Raw genomic sequence first — 19084 nt, 5'->3', positions numbered from 1 at the left:
TCACAAAGATCATGCCAAGCTTCAACTGATAACCCCTATACTGAATCTACCATTACTCTCCACCCTATGTGTCAATCCAACATTTTATTTTGACCCCATGCCCAGTTTACCCACCAGACATCAATCTGCTAATCCGTTTCGAACTCCATCTGCCAACTTTTTCCACCCCTCCCCCCATCCTGGTCCTGATCCGCTGCTCCTTCCAAACCATCAACCCCTCTCAAGCCCCAGATCCCAATCCACCAAACCCTCTCAACCACCTGATTCCAGACCACCAAACTCAGCATCGTAGACAAGGTGCTTCTTGTTCCTTCCAAAACTCACACAGGTATAATATTCAGCAAGTTTCAGTGTGGCAGTTTTGGCTGATCTTTATTTCTAACCACCTTCTCCTCTTAACCTGGGTGCATTGACTACAGTTCCCTAGACTGGAGTTAGCTTGAAATCAAGCCATTTGTGTAGCTCTCAGCCATGGAGGTAATACCTTTGGTCTCAAGGTTATTGGAGATCTACCTTAAGAATAGTAATTTGCTTTATCTGCACTTGCACAGTGAGTTGTCCTGTTTCAAATGAATAACCTTCTATCCTTGCAAAGCAGATCAGGGATAATTATGCCCAATTTTGAACTATTATTCTTGGACAAATTCAATGGAAAACAAACCTGTTTTTCTAAAGGGTTGTAGAAATGTGTTGAGCAAACTTTTGAGTTGCTTTTGCAATTATGATGAGACATTATTGTGTGGAATACACCCCGCATTACAGTGCAAGAGGATCTCAGGGGAAGGGATCACTATCAAGCACTGAACTGGTCACAATGTGTACAACATTCCTATTTTAACGTTTCCTTAGACCTTAAGTAGCTGCCAAATCCAAAGATGGTCAATTAGGAAATTTTGTCACATCTTTGGAAAATATGGCTAATATTTCTTTAGAATTTGCAATCATGTCCTTTATTCACCAATGGAAAACTGGACAAAAAGATGCAGCATGAGTAAAGCTAGGTATAGAAGTATCTCCCCATTTCAGACTGGAACCTTGCATCAGAATCAGGCATTGGAAGAATTGGTTTTTATTCAGCACTGATGTTTGGCAAGGATATGAAGGATTGCCAGTCCACCTCCCACTCTCCCTGCAGCTCTTTAAGAACTGGTTGTCCACATGGAGGTCGATACTTTATACATGACAACACATAAGAAAAACTGTCAATACAATATAAATCATACAGCTAACACCAGTTCCTGATTCAAGGACTAATGTGAAGCCTAGTGCTTCAAGGAAGTTAAGTGGTATTGCAGCTTTTTATTATAGTATTTACTGGTTCCTTTGTACTGATGTACAAATGATTCTCGGTAACAGTGGCTCCCTTGGCAGGTTGTGGAACAGACATTTGAGAAACATGATGAGTTTTTTTGCTTGCCTCAAAAAACAGAAGTTCTCTGGCTTCAACCCAACAATTATGGGGAAAATTTACTGGTCCGTTTCCACTCCTGATTTGAGCATTAATTCTTGGCACTGGGATGCCTGCCTACTTTAGGCCATAGGTCTTTCATGGCGGAGGTTACCATACAGGGAGCAGAGTTCCTTTGCTTCTGACAGCCCAGCCAGAGTTCATTCACACAATCCAGGCACTTCTGATGCAGCTGGTATCACACATTACTGACGGACCAGGCGTATTGGTATTGGTTTATTATTGTCACTTGTACCGAGGTACAGTGAAAAACTTGTCTTGCATACTGTTCATACAGATCAATTCATTACGCAGTGCATTGAGGCAGTACAGAGTGCATTGAGGTAGTACAGCACTGAAAACCAAGATCCCCAGTAGCTTCGATCAAGCTGTGTTCCCGCACTTCTGTGGCCCCATCGGAAATGTGCTCCCAGATTCCTAGCAGCTCTGATGGAGCTCTGTTCCCATACCTTATGCCTCCGTCGGTAGTCTGTTGCTCGATTGCCAGTATCTCTCATGGAGTTGGGTTTCTACACTTCTGTGATTCCATCAAAAACATATTCCAAAATTCCCAGTAGCTCGATAGTTGTTGGATACCAACAAGGTCCAGTCAGAATTGGGTTCCCACAGATTCCATTAATTCTTAATGAACCAAGTTTTTGCATTCCTACTAACTCCAAACATTATGGTCATCCCTGCAAGAAATATTGCATTCTTAGCAGTGTTTGTGAAGCAAATATTTGTCAGGACATGGGGCACATTAGATACTGGTAATAGGTACAGCCACAGGAGCGTGTACTATGTTTGCTAGTCTGTACCTCCTTTACTTACCTGCCTTAGCTCCAACTCCCTCATTACTCTTAACAGATATCTATCTAGTTCAGCTCCAAATTCAGCTTTGGAATTCCCTTCTGCGGACTATCCCCTCTGTCCACCTTGTTTTTACTTTAATAAGCTTCTTGAAACCTATTGCTGGAAATTGTAAGCATTGCCAAGCCTTTTGTGTGTGAGAGTTCCAGATTTCTACAACCCCTTTTTGACCGAGTCTCCATTGGGCATCTTCATTCGTTAACTGGGTCTTGATGGCTAGCTAAGGGGTAGCGGATAGGGGAGTGAAGGGCACACAGGGTGGTCCAGGTTTAGGCACCTCGTGGTTCTGTTTGCTGTTGAGCCCTGTACTATTCATCAAGCATGACCACAGGAACCTTTCCCATAGAATTAAAGAAGTCATCAATTTTTCCAGGCATACTGGGATCTGCGGCATGAGAATAGCGTGGTAAAGATGGATGTCTCCAAGTCTGTGTGTGAACATTAGCTCACGCTCAAGCTAGGTGGTGGCAGTGTGTGTTTGCTTCACTAGCTGTGCAGCGAAAGTAACTCCATATTGCTCACAGGAAAGGATCTTTGAGGAACTAGCAAGCATGCAGCCCATTTAGATAATTGGTGGCTGTATACCTGCCATTTCCTGAGGTGTGTACCCTCCTAGTTGTGCTGGATTGTGGACTCTGCCCTGTATACCTGAAGGCTTGAGGTCTTGATTTGAAAGGTGAGGCAAGGATCAAATGTTAATGCTGCAGACCGGACACAGCAGGCTTAACTGAGGGGTTCGCAATAAAAAGGAAAATGTATTTATGCCCCAAGATGTTCCAATGCATTTTGCAACCAGTTGCTTATTTTGAAGTATAAGCACTGCTCTAATGTAGGAAATATGGCAGCTATATGGTAATGGTTGGTTTATCTGTTGTTCTTTAGTGATATTGGTTGATCTATAACTACAGATGATAAGTGCCCTTAACTTCCACAATCCTTCCTGCACCAAGTTGGACAAGGTGGCGGGAGATTCCCTGACCCTCCTTTCCATGCCACTGCATCATGTGGGGGTAAAATGAAATCCCGCGGAGCTGTGAAGGGATTTAAATTTATGTTATTTTAAGCTTATGTTAACTTATGTTTGTAATGCACTGTGCTGGTGCTGCAGAAAGCTAATTTTCATGGCATTTATACCTGGGTATGTATGCCCGTGACAATAAAGTTGAACTATTAACAACATGCAGAAAATTTCAGAACCTATATTCCTTGAAGTTTAGGAGACTGAGGGGTGATCTTATAAAGGTGTATGAAATCATGAGGGGCATGGTTAGGGTGAATGCACTCAGTCTTTTTCCCAGGGTCGGGGAATCAAGAACTAAAAGGCATAGGTTTAAAGTGAGAGGGGAGAGATTTCATAGGAACTTGACGAGCAACTTTTTTTTACATAAAGCGGGGTCTGTATGTGGAACGAGCTGCCAAGGGAAGTGGTTGAGGCAGGTACAATAACAACTTCTAAGACGGTTGGACAGGTACATGGATTGGAAAGGTTTAGAAGGTTATGGACCAAACACTGGCAAATGAGACTAACTTGGATGGGGCATCCTGGTTGGCATGGACCAGTTGGGCTGAAGGGCCCGTTTCCATACTATAAGAATCTGTGATTCTTTAAAACTTAAACTAAACTAAAATAATTTAAGATGTAATCAAGATTAACAAGATATTAGAGATACTTTAAAAATGCCTTGAAAGAAGTTTTACAAGGTTTTTAACAAGCCGCAGCATAAAGCTTCTCCATAAATTATCATTCAATGAGAATCTATGGGAAAATACTGCCTGGGCCTCCTCAGAGATGGTGAGTTCCTTTTCTATTTACTGGACCATTGGCAAAGATAACATCAATGCTGTTTACAACTGCATTTGTTTAACCAACAGCTGCCTCCCTTTGGTGTCCCATTTGCCTCTGCAGCTGAGAATTTATTCAATCAGTCCCTCACTTCCACTTTTGTCCTTTGGAAGATCTTCATCAGCTCCCGATCCCGTTGTTCCCCACTGGTACAGCTCTCACCCCCAGTGCCTCGGTGTTTTTGCTTTGCACCTTTGAGCAGGTAAGGAACTGGAGTTGCATTTCCTTGCATGCTTGCTTCTGGGAACTGCATCTCTGGTTGCTCAGTACTGCAGCTTAATGAGGGCCAGTTTCTTGAGAGTGGACTTCTGACAGTCGACTGAGTTTACCAGGTGTGTGCTCTGGTGCTCACACTGCACTGGACGAACTGGTTTATTGCAGGACAGGAATGCAAAAACCCAACTACCTCAGCAATGTTGTAAAAGGAAGGTCCACCTTTATCTGGTCTGAGCTGCGTGTGGCTCTGACCTATACACCATGTGGTTTGATTCTGAAACCACTGAGGTGGTTTAGTTGGTCACTCAGTTGTGAAACAATTACTTCAGGAGGCTCAACAGTTCTCAGGCCAACTAAGGAGCAATAAAAGCAGTCCATCCTGAGGACAAAAACAACAACTCAGTTATTGCTTCTTGGTGCAAAGTCACTGCCTTTATAGAGAGGCAAGGGACTACTTTGAACAGTGGTTCCTATGGATACACTCACCTTTTAAACCAGAATCAGAAGCTAATTGTGGAACTGCAGCCAGTAATCATTGTGGATATAGATGGTTTCTCACATGGGATGATCGTGTAACAAGCAGTTGTTATTGTGGTACAGAATACTTCAATTCCCTTGTACCCTCTCAATTCAAAGTTGTTTGATTAATTGCATTCATTTCAGCACTAAATCACTGTCATTATTTCCTTTGATTATTTCAAATTATTGGTTCACGTGACTTGAATACACGGGTGCAGACTATCAACTGAATCCTTCCTTGTCTCTCTGTTTGTGCCCATCTCTGTCCTCATCTACCTCCCCTGACCCTCCGCTCATTCCGGACTAGACAGGTTTTTAGTTGCTGACCAATACGTCTTTGTTTTGGGAGGATCCCAATGGGAAAGTCCCCGGAGGGAGTCCTGAAATCTAGCAGTTGGCCACCTCAGTTCATAATCGCAATGTTGGATAATTGCGTTCAGTGCCTGTGAGATTCTCTACATTCAGACTCCTACTGGCCAATACAATGAGAGTACCTGTAGAGACGATTTAAACTTGTAAGAAAAAGTCTGCCTTTCGTCATGCCTTTCAGGACCTCCAGATACTGAGGTGTAATCACCATTGTAATAGGGAACTTCCAGCCAATTCACACATCATCAACTGCTAACAGCAATCCAAAAAATGACTGGATAATCTGTTGTGATGTTGATTGAAGGATAATTATTGGCCTTGACACAAGGGAGATACCTCTGCTCTTCTTACAATTGTGCCATGGGATCTTTTACATATACCTGAGAGGCCAGAAAAGACCGCTATTAAATTTCTCATCTGAAAGACCACCTCATGAAGTCATAGAGTCATACAGCTTGGACACGGGCCCTTTGGCCCAGGTGGTCCATGCCGACCAAGATTCCCATCTAAGCTAGTCCCATTTGCCCGTGATTGGCCCATATCCCTCTACAGCTTTCCTATCCATGTATTAGTCCAAGTACCTTTTAAATGTTGTTAATGTACCCGCCTCAACCACTTCCTCTGCAAGCCCATTCCAGATACTAAATTGGTTTATTATTATTGTCACGTGTACTGAGGTACAGTGAAAAACTTGTTTTGCGTGCTGTTCATACAAATCAATTCATTACACAGTGCATGGAGGTAGTACGAGGTAAAACAATAACAGAATTCAGAATAAAGTGTTACAGTTCCAGAGAAAGTGCAGTGCAGATAGATAGTAAGGTGTAAAGTCATAATGAGGTAGATTGTGAGGTCAAGAGTCTATCTTAATACACTAGAGAACCATTCAATAGTCTTATAACAGTGGGAGAAAAGATGTCCTTGAGCCTGGTGGTACATACTTTCAAGCTTTTGTATCTTCTGCTCAATAGGAGGAGGGAGAAGAGAAAATGTGTCAGGTGAGTGGGGTCTTTGATTATGCTGGCTGCTTTAGAAAAGCAGAGAGAAGTATAGACAGAGTCCATAGAGGGGAGGTTGGTTTCCGTAATGTGCTGAGCTGTGTCAACTATTCTCTGCGGTTTCTTGCGGTCACAGGCAGAGCAGTTGCCATACCAAGCCATGATGCATCCAGATAGGATGCTTTCTAATGGTGCATTGATAAAAATTGGTGAGGGTTGGTGGAGACATGCCAAATTTCTTTAGCCTCCTGAGGAAGTAGAGGCACTGGTGAGCTTTCTTGGCCGTGGCGTCTATGTTGTTGGACCAGCACAGGCTATTGGTGATGCTCACTCCCAGGAACTTGAAGCTCTCAACCCTCTTGACCTCAGAATTGTTGAGGTAGACAGGAACATGTGCACCACCCCCTTCCTGAAGTCAGTGATCAGCTCTTTTGTTTTGCTGACATTGAGGAAAAAGTTGTTGTCATGACACCATGTCACTAGGCTCTCTAGCTTCTTCCTGTACTCCAACGTTGTTATTTGACATACGGCCCACTACGGTGGCATCATCTGCAAACTTGTAGATGGAGTCAGAGTAGAATCTGGCCACGCAGTTTTGAGTGTATAGGAGGTAGAGTAGAGGGCTGAGGACTCTTGTGGGGCACCAGTGTTGAGGATAATCATGCTGCCTGTCCTCACTGATTGTGGTCTGTTGGTCACGAAGTCAAGGATCCAGTTGCAGAGGGAGGTGTTGAGTCCCAGGTCTCAGAGTTTGGTGATGCGTTTGCTTGGAATTATAGTATTAAAGGTGGAGCTGTAGTCAATAAATAGTAATCAAACGTAGGTGTCTTTACTGTCCAGATGCTCCAGAGCTGAGTGTAGGGCCAGGGAGATGTCGTGCACCACAGACCTATTTTGGCAGTAGGCAATTGAAGTGGGTCGAGGTTGTCTGGGAGGCTGGAATTAATGTGTGCCATGACCAGCCTCTCGAAGCACTTCATGATGGTGGATGTCAGGGCCACTGGGTGGTTAGTCATTAAGGCACGTTACCTTGTTTTTCTTATGTACCAGGATGATGGTGGTCTTCTTAAAACAGGTGGGAACCTCATATTGAAGCAGGGAGAGGTTAAAAATGTCTGCAAATACCCCACCAGCTGATCGGTGCAGGATGTAAGGACACGGCCAGGGGCACCATCCTGGCCAGATGCTTTCCATGGGTTCACTCTCCAGAAGTCTGCAACAGTGATTGTGGGTTCAGGTGCATTGGAGGCTGTCAGGGTGGGTGGAGACATACCAATCCCCTTCTGTTCAAAATGCGCCCAGAACGCATTAAGCTCATCGGGAAGGGATGCGTTGTTGTTGGCGGTGCTGCCCGACTTCCTTTTGTAGCCTGTTATAGCGTGTAAGCCCTGCCACAACTGACGACTGGTCTGGGACTCGATTTTGGACTGGTATTGTCTCTTGGCGTCTCTGATAGCTTTACAGAGGTCATATCTCGATTTCTTGTAAAGATCAGGGTCACCTGATTTGAATGCTGCAGTCCCAGACTTCAGTAGGGAGTGGATCTCCTGGTTCATCCATGATTTCCAGTTTGGGAACACCTGGAATGTCTTTTTTGGTACACAGTCTTCAACGCACTTGCTGATAAAGTCCATGACGGTGGTGACATACTCATCTAGGCTGGCAGCTGAGTCTTTAAACATGGACCAGTCTACCGACTCAAAGCAATCGCGTAGAAGCTCATCTATTTCCTCAGACTGACACTGTACGGCTTTCTGTACTGGATCCTCCTGTTTCAGCTTCTGTTTGTATGCAGGGAGAAGGAGCTCAGCCTGGTGGTGCGATTTACCTAAGTGAGGTGGGAGTTGCTCTATAGGCATCTTTGATGGTTGTGTAGTAATGGTCAAGGGTGTTTGGGCCCCTGGTGGGACAGGAGACATGCTGGTAGTATTTTGGTAACACATTCTTAAAGTTGGCCTGGTTGAAGTCACACCAATGATGAAGAGAGCTTCAGGGTTTCCCGTTTCAAGGCTGTTGACCACAGAGTACAGTTCATTGAGTGCAGGCTTCACGTCCACCTGGGCTGGGATGTAGACTGCCGTCAGGACAGCTGAAGTGAACTCCTGTGGCAGGTAGTATGGGTGACACGTCACCATTAGATATTCCAAGCTGGGTGAGCAGGAACTTGTCAGGACAGTCACGACCTGACCACCCACTGGGTGAAAACGTTGCTCCTCAAGTTCCTGTTAAATCTCTCCCCTCTCACCTTAAACTGATGTCCTCTAGTTCTTGATTCCCCAACCCTGGGAAAAAGACTATGCGTATTGACCCTATGTCCCTCATGATTTTATACACCTCCTTAAGATCACCCCTCAGTCATCTACACTCCAATGAAAAAAGTCCCAACCTGCTCAACCTCTCTCCATAACTCAGTCCCTCAAGTTCCAGCCACATTCTCGTAAATCTCCACTGCACTCTTTCCAGCCTAAAGGCATCTTTGCTGTAGCTGGGCGACCAAAACCGAACACAATATTCCAAATGCAGCGTCACCAATGTTTTGTACATCTGCAACATAACATCCCCACTTCTATACTCAATGCCCTGACTGAGGAAGGCCAACGTGCCTCCAACAATTTTGCACTCCTTCACTTTGTTGGTTATGGACAATGTGCTTAAATGTTTAGAGTAGAGTTTGAATCCACAGCTTCCTGATTCATAGAACATAGAAGAGTACAGCACAGGAGCAGGCCCTTCGGCCCACGATGTCTGTGCTGATCGTGATGCCAAATTAAACTAATCCCATCTGCCTGCACATGATCCATATTCCTCCATTCCCGGTATGTTCATGTGGCTGTCTAAATGCCTCTTAAACGTGACTGTCATATCTGCTTCCACCACGGCCTCCTTCACCCACCCCCCCCCCCCCCCTTCAGCAGTGCGTTCCAGGCACCTAGCGGTCTCTGTGTAAAAGACCCGCCCCACACATCTCCTTTAACCTTTCCCCCTCTCACCTTAAACCTATTCCTTCTAGTATTTGACATTTCTACCCTGTGAAAAAGACTCTGTCTACCCTATCTACACCTCTCATCATTTTATGTACTTCTATTAGGTCTCCCCTCAGCCTCTGACACTCCACAGAAATCAATCCAAAGTTGTCCAACCTCTCCTTATAGCTAACAGTCTCAAACCAGGCAACATCCTGGTGATCCTCTCTCAAAGCCCCCACATCCTTCCTGTAATGCAGCAACCAGAACTGTACACGATACTCCAAAGTTTTATACAGCTGCAACGGGTCTTCCCGACTTTTAATCTCAGTGCCCTGACCAATTGAGGCAAGCATGCCGTACGCCTTCTTTACCACCTTATCCACTTGTGTTGCTACTTTTGGGGAACTATGGACTTGCACTCCAAGATCCCTCTGTACATCAATGCTCCTTAGGGTCTTGCCATTTACTGTATACTTTCCCCATACACTTGACTACCTCAATGCACTCTGAACTAACCCAATGTAACTGCACTGTGTAATGAACTGATCTCTATGACCGGTATGCAAGACAAATTTTTCACTGTACCTCGGTACAAGTGACAATAATAAACCAATACCAATGCCAATACTTCCCAAGGTACAACATCTCACACTTGTCTGGATTAAACTCCATCTGCCCCTATCTCCAACTGGTCTTTATCCTGATGAATCCTTTGACAATCTTCTTCACTATCCACAACTACACCAATTTTTGTGTCATCTGCAAACTTACTCATCAGCCCATCTACATCTTTGTCTTAGTCATTTATATACATCACAGACAATAGAGGTCTGAGCACTGATCCCCGTGGAACACCACTGGTCACAGATCTCCTGTCAGAAAAACACCCCTCCATCACTACCCTCTGCCTTCTAAGGCCAATCCAATTTTGAATCCAATCTACCAAGTCACTGTGGATCCTATGTGTCTTAATCTTCTGGATGACCCTGCCATGAGGGACCTTGTCAAATGCCTTACTAAAGTCCATGTAGACAGCATCCACTGCCCTACCCTCATCAATCATCTTCTCAGCTCCTCAAGGTTGTAAGATATGACCTGCCCCACACAAAGCCATGCTGACTATCCCTAATAAGCCCATGCTTTTCCAAATGCAAGTAAATCCTGTCCCTAAGAATCCTTTTCAATTGCTTCCCTACCACTGATGTAAGGCTTGCTGGACTATCCCTATTGCCCTTCTTAAACAACACTGGCTACTCTCCAGTCTTCTGGGGCCTCGCCTGTGGCTAGAGAGGATACAAAGATCTCTGTCAAGGCCTCTGCAATCTTCTCTCTTGCCTCTCTCAATAACCTCGGAGAGGTCCCGTCAGGCCTTGGAGACTTGGCCATCTTAATGTTAAACACCTCCTCCTTGATATCAGCATACCCCAGATTATTAGCTTACCCCACACTGATTTCACTATCCTCCTTATCCTTGATTCACTCACAGTTTAAGTGGATGGTGATTTTGGTAGCTGAGAGTTGTCCGGCTCAAGAACAGCAGGCCCATTGAAATGAAGGGAGTTATCAATTCTAGTAGGAAGATAAGTATAGCTTTTAATTTGATTTAAAGGTGAATTGGTACAGTTTTTTTCCCAGGGTAAGGGAGTCTAAAACTGGAGGGCACAGATTTATGGTGAGAGGGGAAAGATTTAAAGGAGACCTGAGAGAAAAGTTTTTCCACACAGAGGGTGTTGGTATATGGAGCGAGCTGCCAGAGGAAGTGGTAGGGGCGGGTACAATTACGATATTTAAAAGACATTTGGACAGGTACATGGATAGGGAAGGTTTAGAAGGTTATGGACCAAACACAGGCAAATGGGACTAGCTCAGATAGGCACTTTAGTCGGCGTGGATGAGTGGGCCGAAGGGCCTGTCTTTTGTGCTGTATAACTCTAACATAGAGTTAGTTTCCATGTTTCCAATTGTTCTTAAGTCTGAGTGTATGTATTTTGCCTTTCAACTTTTCAATACTTTTAATAGTTTTAACTCTTTTGCATTTTTAAATGTAACATCTCAGGTGATTTTGAAAGGAATTTGCATGCATTATATGGTAGTGACCTCCCAAGGTGGCGAGCCTGAAGGCAGGGCCTCACCGGCTGCCAAAGCTATCCTAGCAGTGCAGCTGACGATTCATGCTGAGGGAGGGCCTGGGCTTCACCAGGCTGCCCTCAGATTTGCCAGGCTCCCGGCGGTATACCACTCCAGGCTGAAGAGTATCTCCTGGTCTGGTGCACCTAGTCACCGATCTCAGGTCATCAGAAGGCCTGCCCCTTGCCATCATGATTTCAGCATCCATGCTGTTTACACCCTCAGCATATGCCCACAGATTACAATTCTGCAAGAGGCAAGGGCCAGTTGTCACTGAGTGAAGCTGTGTCTGTATTGGTATTGGTATTGGTTTATTATTGTCACTTGTACTGAGGTACAGTGAAAAATTTGTCTTGCATACCGATCGTACAGGTCAATTCATTACACAGTGCAGTTACATTGGGTTAGTACAGAGTGCATTGAGGTAGTACAGGTAAAAACAATAACAGTTAAAGGGCAGCCAACAGCCTGCAGTGGAAGTCACTCCATGGGTGTGGGGCAGTGGCAGGAAGGCTGGTCAGTCCAAAAAGTGCAGGGACACTAGTTTGCAGCTGGGCATTTGAAGGCTTTGGTAGAAGAGGTGGAGAGAGGTCTCCTGCATTCAGTGGGCCAGAAAGCCTTGTGGCTCCATCATCAAGCAGCAGTTGGAGGAGGTTGCGCTCGGGGTCAGCACCAGAGTGTGTATACACTGCCACAAGCTTGTCACGGCTGTAGTCAAGGTCAGAGAAGACATCATTAAATCTCATCTCCCGACTAGAATGCAGCAGCCTTCCACTCTACTGCATGAAACACACCCTCATCAATTGCCAATCAGCGATCTCAATCAGGCTCCTACCCCACCACTCACCTCCACACCGTCTCATGACCGCACTTCGCAAATTCCATAGACGGCCAACTGTACAAGCATGGCATCAAATCACCCAACTGCTGAGATGCTCTCAGTGTCACACTTACTTCTTTACCAGTACCAGCAACAGCTTTAGAGGCCTAGAGCAGAAGGTGGTGGCATTTATTGGTGCAGCAGCCATGAAGTCCATGGCCAGCTGTGGTGCAGAGGGTAATTGCAGCCTCCTCACACCCCACTTCCCCCTCAGCTTACAAACGCTTCTGATTTTCAAGTTGTAACTGATGTGAGGACGTTCCACTTTTGCCTCCTCCCATTCCAATGTCCCCAACCTGTGACTTTTTAAGGTAAGGGAGTGGAAGGATACGGAACCAAGGTGGATGAGTGAAGGGGGTTAAGGTACAAGTCAACCATATCTAATCAAGTTGTTAAACATCCTGTGCCTGTTTCCATGAGCTCTTGTGTCTGCTTTGTTCCCACATAACAAGGCCTTCTAAAGAAGTTCTCTTTCCTATCTAGGTGTGGACAGTTGGATGTCTCTGAGTGAGATTGATCCAGACGAGGAGGTCCAAGGGGAGATCCATCTTCGGATCGAGATTTGCAGTAATAGCTCAACACCAAAGCTGCGTTGCCATGTGTTTGAAGCCAGGTATGTTGGGGGAGGAGCGGGAGAAATAAAGAAGATGACTGTGGGACAACTCATTGAACTCTTATGCAATAGGAAAATACATATGCAGTCGTCTCTTAGAGACAGTGTCTGGAAGTAGGGCTTCCCCAGGGCAGGGCCAGCATAAAGAGCTTTGAAGTGCAGGAGGAAACCAACAGTTTTGTGTTAAGGGCAAAGATGGCTTGCAGTCATAGAAATGGGGAGTGCCTCTGTGTTGTTTGTGTGTTGTATGTGCATTTGAACATTGTTGTGGGTTATGTGTTTTTCTTTGTTAGTAATACGTCTTTTGTGTGTATTGTGTATGTTGCGTGTTGGATGTGTTCTGAGTTTGTTATGAGTCTGGCAGAATTTTTCTATCTGTATGAGTGTGTTGTGTTTATGTAAATGAATGTGAATGTGCTTTGTTATGTATTTCTGTGTATGTGTGGCAGTATTTGCATGTCACTGTGAAAGTGTTCCCACGAGTTTCCTGAACATGTTTGCACAATAGTTAGTGCTGCTGCTTCACAGCCCCAGCGTTGTCAGCTTCATTGAAGAGACTTGGATCGACCCTCCAAATTCACAATACACAGTTGTCAGTTTGGCCACTCTAAATGTACCATAAAAGCGTGGATTCTCCCCAGATTGATTAAGTATCAACACCCGGCCTGTGATTTTAACACTTTTCCATGCAAATGTTTCAGGAATTTCAATCGTATCATTGGGATTTTAAGTGAAATTTCCAACTAACAATTTCTGATACGGAGGGATATGTAAAAACAAAGAACACAGGAGCAGGAGTAGGCCGTTCGATACGGTCATGGCTGATCATCCAGATTCAGTATCCAAATCCTGTTTTCTCCCTATATCACTTGATCTCTTTAGCCTCTGGAACTATATCTAACTCCTTCTTCAATATATTTAATGATTTGATCTCAACTGCCTTCTACAGATTTGCCTTAGGGTGAGGACATTTCTCCTCAACCCAGTCCTAAGTGGTTTACCCTGGATCATTATGCTTTGACACCTGGACAAACCCATCAGGTATACATTTCAGTGAGTTTCCCCTCTTGTTCTTCTAAACTGTCCCAATCTGCCTTCATATGCCAGTCCTGCCGTTCCAGGAATTATGGTGAACCTTCACTGCAGTCCTTCAAGAGCAAAAATATCCTTCCTCAGAGAAGACCAAAAGTACACACAGTGCACAAGATGTCGTCTCCCCAAGGCCCTGTGCAATTGCTGTGGGACATCCCTATTCTTATACTCAAATCCTCAAACTATTGAAACCAAAGCACCATTTGTTGCCTTAACCAGCTGTTTCACCTGCATACTTACTTTCAATGACTGGTGCACAAAGACACCCAGCTCTCATTGCACCTCTCCCTTTACTAATCTATTGCCATTCAGATAATAACCTGCCTTCCTGGTTTTGCCACTAGAGGTATCCATATTATAATCCACTCCCTCAACCTGCCCAAATCTCACTGGGGTCTCTCTGCATTCTCCTCACAGTTCACACTCCCACAAACTTGGACATATTCCATTTAATTGTCTCATCTAAATCATTAATGTGTTGTGAATAGCTGAGGTCCATGCATTGAATTATGCAACATTCTACTAGTCACTGTCTGTCACTGGGCATAGGACCCATTTATTCTTATTCTTTTGTTTTCTGTTGCAAAACAGTTCTCTATCCATATCAGTATGTTACCCCCAATCTCATGTACTTTTTAGTTTTGCACACCAATCTCTCGTATGGGAGCTTGTCAAAAGTCTTCTGAAGGTCCAAATGCACCACATACACTGGTTCTTCCCCCATCTACTCCAAAATATTCCAGTAAATTTGTCGTGTGATTTCCCTTTGCATGACTTTGACCAATCCTGTCACTGTTTTCCAAATGCTCCAATATGACGTCTTTAATAATAGACTCTAGCATTTTCCTCACGACCAATATCAGGCTAAATGGTCTATAATTCCTGTTTTCTCTCTTCTTTTTTAAGTAGTCGGGCCACAATAACTGTCCTCCAATCCATAGGAACTGATCTAGAGTCATTAGAATGTTGGGACATGACCACTGATGCATCCACTGTTTCTAGGGCATTTCCTTAAGTATTCTAGGACACAGCTTATTGGTCCCTGAAGAGTTATTGGCCTTTAATTTCCCTAATACCGTTTCCCTACAAATACTGATTTTCTTCCATTACTCCCTCTTACTAGACCCGAGGTTCCTGATATTTCTGGGAGGTTATTTAGTCCCTTCTTTGATAAGGCAGAATTACTGTAGTAATGAAAATCCTTCTGGACATGCATTCTGGATGTTGACACAAGTATTCAATAGCATGTTATAATGACATGGAAGCAATTCTGCCCATCAGGTCCATGCCAGCTCTAAGGGAGGCTATCCCATTAGTCCCATTCCCTCTCTCCATCCCAACAACCCATCCCCTCTTACAAACTCTCCTTTGAATCTTTTTGCCATAACCTACACTAAGGGGTAATTTACTGCAGCCGATTAATCCACCAGCACTTCTTTGGGATGCGGGAGGAATCCAGATTACCCAGAGGAAACTCATGCAGTCACACGGTGCAAACTCCACATATACAGCACCCAAGGTCAGGATTGAATTGACCGCTGGGGCTGTGATGCAGCAGCACTAACTATTGTGCAACCGTGCTCTCCGCAATATAAACTGCAAATCCTCCTCATTCGTGAGCCCAGCAATTCAATAACCTTGGTCATTACAGTCTCTTCTGACCTTTCATACTTGAAGATAGTAAGCTTAAGTTATCTTCACTGAGTCACTGCAGTGGGATGCAGTTGAAAGGGGACAATTCTGTCTGGTATATCTTCAGCTATTTCAGAAGGACTACTTTAGGCTTAACCAATCTCATAATCATTATATCCGAGCGGCAATTCATCACTGGTGACACAAGTCACAGCTTGTTGTGAAATGAAATTTGATTTTACTGTTTGTGCAAGAGTGATGTCTATCTGATAGACATTAGGCAGATTAGTAAAAAAATTGAGGCTTTATCAATGAGTCTTTATTCTGATAAAATTCAGAAGTCAGGTGGCTCGTTTTAGTTACAATGAAATTCAGCGTTGCTCACACTTTCATGAAGATCTGAAGGTATGATATGAGATCAAACAAAGAGCTTTAGTATGTCATTAGCAATGATATATGTCCCATTAGAAAATTATTTTGAAAAGTAAACCCTTCACAAATGAATTGCATTAGGCATCATTGCCCACACTTCATTCTTCTATAGGTTGTGGGTGGAGCTGGTAAGTCCAGCAAATATTTCTTATCCTTACTTGCCCTTGAGAAGGTGAAACATCTTCTCGAACCGATGTAGTCCGTATGGTGAAGGTACTCCCATAGTGCTCACAAGTAGGGATTTCTCAGGATTTAGAACTCCCTAAAATCCAGGATGATGTAACTTAGAGGGAACCTACAGGTGGTGATGTATCCATGAATCTACTGGCCTTGACCTTGGTACTAAAAGCTGTGGATTTGCTAGGTGATATTGAAGAAGACTTCTGGTCAACATGGACTGTTTCTAGAATCTAGAGATTCCTAGACGACACATTATTATCGTGGCCACCTCTTTTCAAACTCTAGGATGCGGACTATCCAGTGAATAGGAATGTCAAATTTGTGATCTGTCAATCAGGTTTAGGACGGTATTTCACTCTTTTTCATGAATCAGAGATTAGTCACGCTTCTGTCTCTATATTCAAAGTTTTATGAATGTAGTACGCTTGCTCTGCGCATACTTGAGTTCCTGTATTGCACCTTTTGAACACGATATCTTACAATCCAAAATCTTTGTACAAACAACTATAGGTACAACCCTATTTAAATATATTGACATTTTGCCACAGCCTTTTGATTCAACTGAACTCAGTAACAAAATCTAATATCAAAGTGGGAAACACTGGAAAATTTCATCACAACCCTTTAAGTTGCCTTTCTGTACCTTTTAATATATCTGCTCAAGTTTCAACTTCTAGTCTTTAGCCTCTGTCTAAAACCTTGACATTAACTGGATAGAGTCGTAGAGCCTTACAGCACGGAAACAGGCCCTTCGGCCTAACTTGTCCATGCCGACTGTGTAGCCCAGAGAGCAAATCCCATCCGCCCATGTTTGGCCCATAGCCCTCCAAACCTCTTCTATCCATGTACTTATCTGGATGGCTTTTAAACGTTGCTAATATGCCCGCCTCAACCACTATTTCTGACAGCTCATTCCAAATATACACCACCCTTTGCGTGAAGAAGCTGCCCCTGATGTCCTTTTTAAATCCCTCGCCTCTGACCTTAAACCTATGCCCCCCTTGCTTTTAGCACCTACTCCCTGGGAAAAAGACTATGTGCTTTCACCCTGTCTATGCTCCTCGTGATCTTATACACCTCTATTAGGTCACCCCTCAATCTCCTTTGTTCCAGGGAATAAAAGGACCTCTTTTAACTGCACCTCCCCACAAGGTTGCTGAATGTTCCACTTCCTCAAGGATTGTTACATCCCTTTCTCCAGACCTTAGGTGCCCCTTTACATTTGTCACCATCTACCCATTTCATTGCAGGCTTCTGTACCAGCATCATTTGCTCAAATTCAACTGCTGCTATTATTACCTCGACCTTGTTTGTTTTTTACCTTGTGCCTTCAATCCCATTCCAGAGCCTCAATCATTGTTAGGAACATGTACTAACCTTTGCCGATGGCATTATTCTGCCTGCCCGTCTGGTTTGCGTTTACATCCTGGAGGTAATATCTCCCTCCGGTTCCTTTTCCTCATCTCCATGCTGCTGCCCTCCCAGGACAGCTGGTCATCTGATTTTCTGAAGTATGTATAGTCGAGTCTCATAATTTTTATGCTTCAGCTGGTTTACGTTAATCCTATTTTTGATATTAATGTAAGAATATTTTCCAATGTTCCCATTGGTCATTCATTTATCCTTCAAGTTTTCTTCACTGAGTGTGAAGAAAAGGCCAATGTCCATTATTTCTTATTTTGGGTCACTGTACTATAAAGTAAGAGGGCTGTTGGAAAACGTAGTCCTGAACAAATGGAGCATTAATTGGGTTAAATTATATACTTGAATGGTTTTGGGGTGTATTTAAGTTCATAACAGCAGTAACGGTGGAGAAAGCTGAATAACTATGAATTCAGGAATGGAAAGCACATTTCCGCATACCTCCTCAAGGAAGAAATGAAGGAGTTTCCATCAGCTGTTCTATTTCCGAATCGATGGGGTTAATGTTGCAGAAAGCATGAAGCGACATTTTGTAATAATCCCAGGAGGCTGTGAGGATAGCAAATGTAGTCACTATTGAGTTTAAATAGTGAGACAATCCTGCCATTTGAAAAATTCTTGAAGTCGTGTTTTTTGAAAGAGTGTGTACCATCAACGATATAGAAATAATATTGCAGCTATTGAAAGGACATAGAAAAGCGCAGAGTGATTACAGAGATGGGGTTATATATAGATATGTTCTCACTGAAAAGGAAAAGGTTTATAAGTTAGTGATTGCTGATCTTTAAGGATTCCAAGAGGATTAAATGTTGTAGACCATGACAATCTGTTTCATCTTGGCCAGCACTACAGAAAAGAGTAAATTGCTGGTGCTTGCAAGGAATTGAATTGAGAATGAATCTGAAAATATAATATTTCAGTGAACAAATACTCAGTCTGTGGAACAGACTCCCTTGGAAAATGTTGGATGTAAGTAACCTTCAATTATTTATGTAGATTTCTTTCACAAAATAATATATTGGGAAGCAGGATATGTAACACGTGACATGACATGTATCTCAAGTTTTAGAGCAAAGGATGACCTTACAAACATAATTCCTTACGTTTTCAGCCACTGAGAGTTTCTTTATCTCAAGTCTAACCTGCTATACACTAACTGGGGTGCATTAGGGTAAAATGCATGATTGTGAGTAGGTACCCCACTGTATATCCGACTTGATTTTCGTTCCTGAATTGTTTTCATCCATTTAAAAATAAATATCTATCAAATTAATAGTTATGAACTTGATCTATGACGTTATGATTTGTCTATAACACATCTTAAGGGCAAGGGTGAGCAGCCAGAAGTTGTGGTACACATTGGTACCAATGACATAGACAGGAAAAGGGATAAAGTCTTGAAGAGTGAATATGGGGAGTTAGGAAGGAAGCTAAAAAGTAGGACCTCAAGGGTAGTAATCTCTGGATTGCTACCTGTG

General features: G+C 43.6%; 1 protein-coding gene across 1 annotated transcript in view; it reads left to right on the top strand.

The window, feature by feature from the left end:
• rasa4 (RAS p21 protein activator 4) overlaps nt 1–19084 on the top strand; it is a 183011-nt gene that overhangs the window by 43904 nt on the left and 120023 nt on the right. The window contains exon 5 of the mRNA XM_052035750.1: nt 12719–12848. Within this exon, the coding sequence (XP_051891710.1) occupies nt 12719–12848 (130 nt within the window). The remainder of the gene's footprint in view (nt 1–12718; nt 12849–19084) is intronic.

The sequence above is a fragment of the Pristis pectinata genome, chromosome 21 (genome assembly GCF_009764475.1).
Source record: "Pristis pectinata isolate sPriPec2 chromosome 21, sPriPec2.1.pri, whole genome shotgun sequence".
Classification (NCBI taxonomy): domain Eukaryota; kingdom Metazoa; phylum Chordata; class Chondrichthyes; order Rhinopristiformes; family Pristidae; genus Pristis; species Pristis pectinata.
Note: the sequence above shows the minus strand (reverse complement) of the source record. Positions and strands in the feature narration are given on the sequence as shown.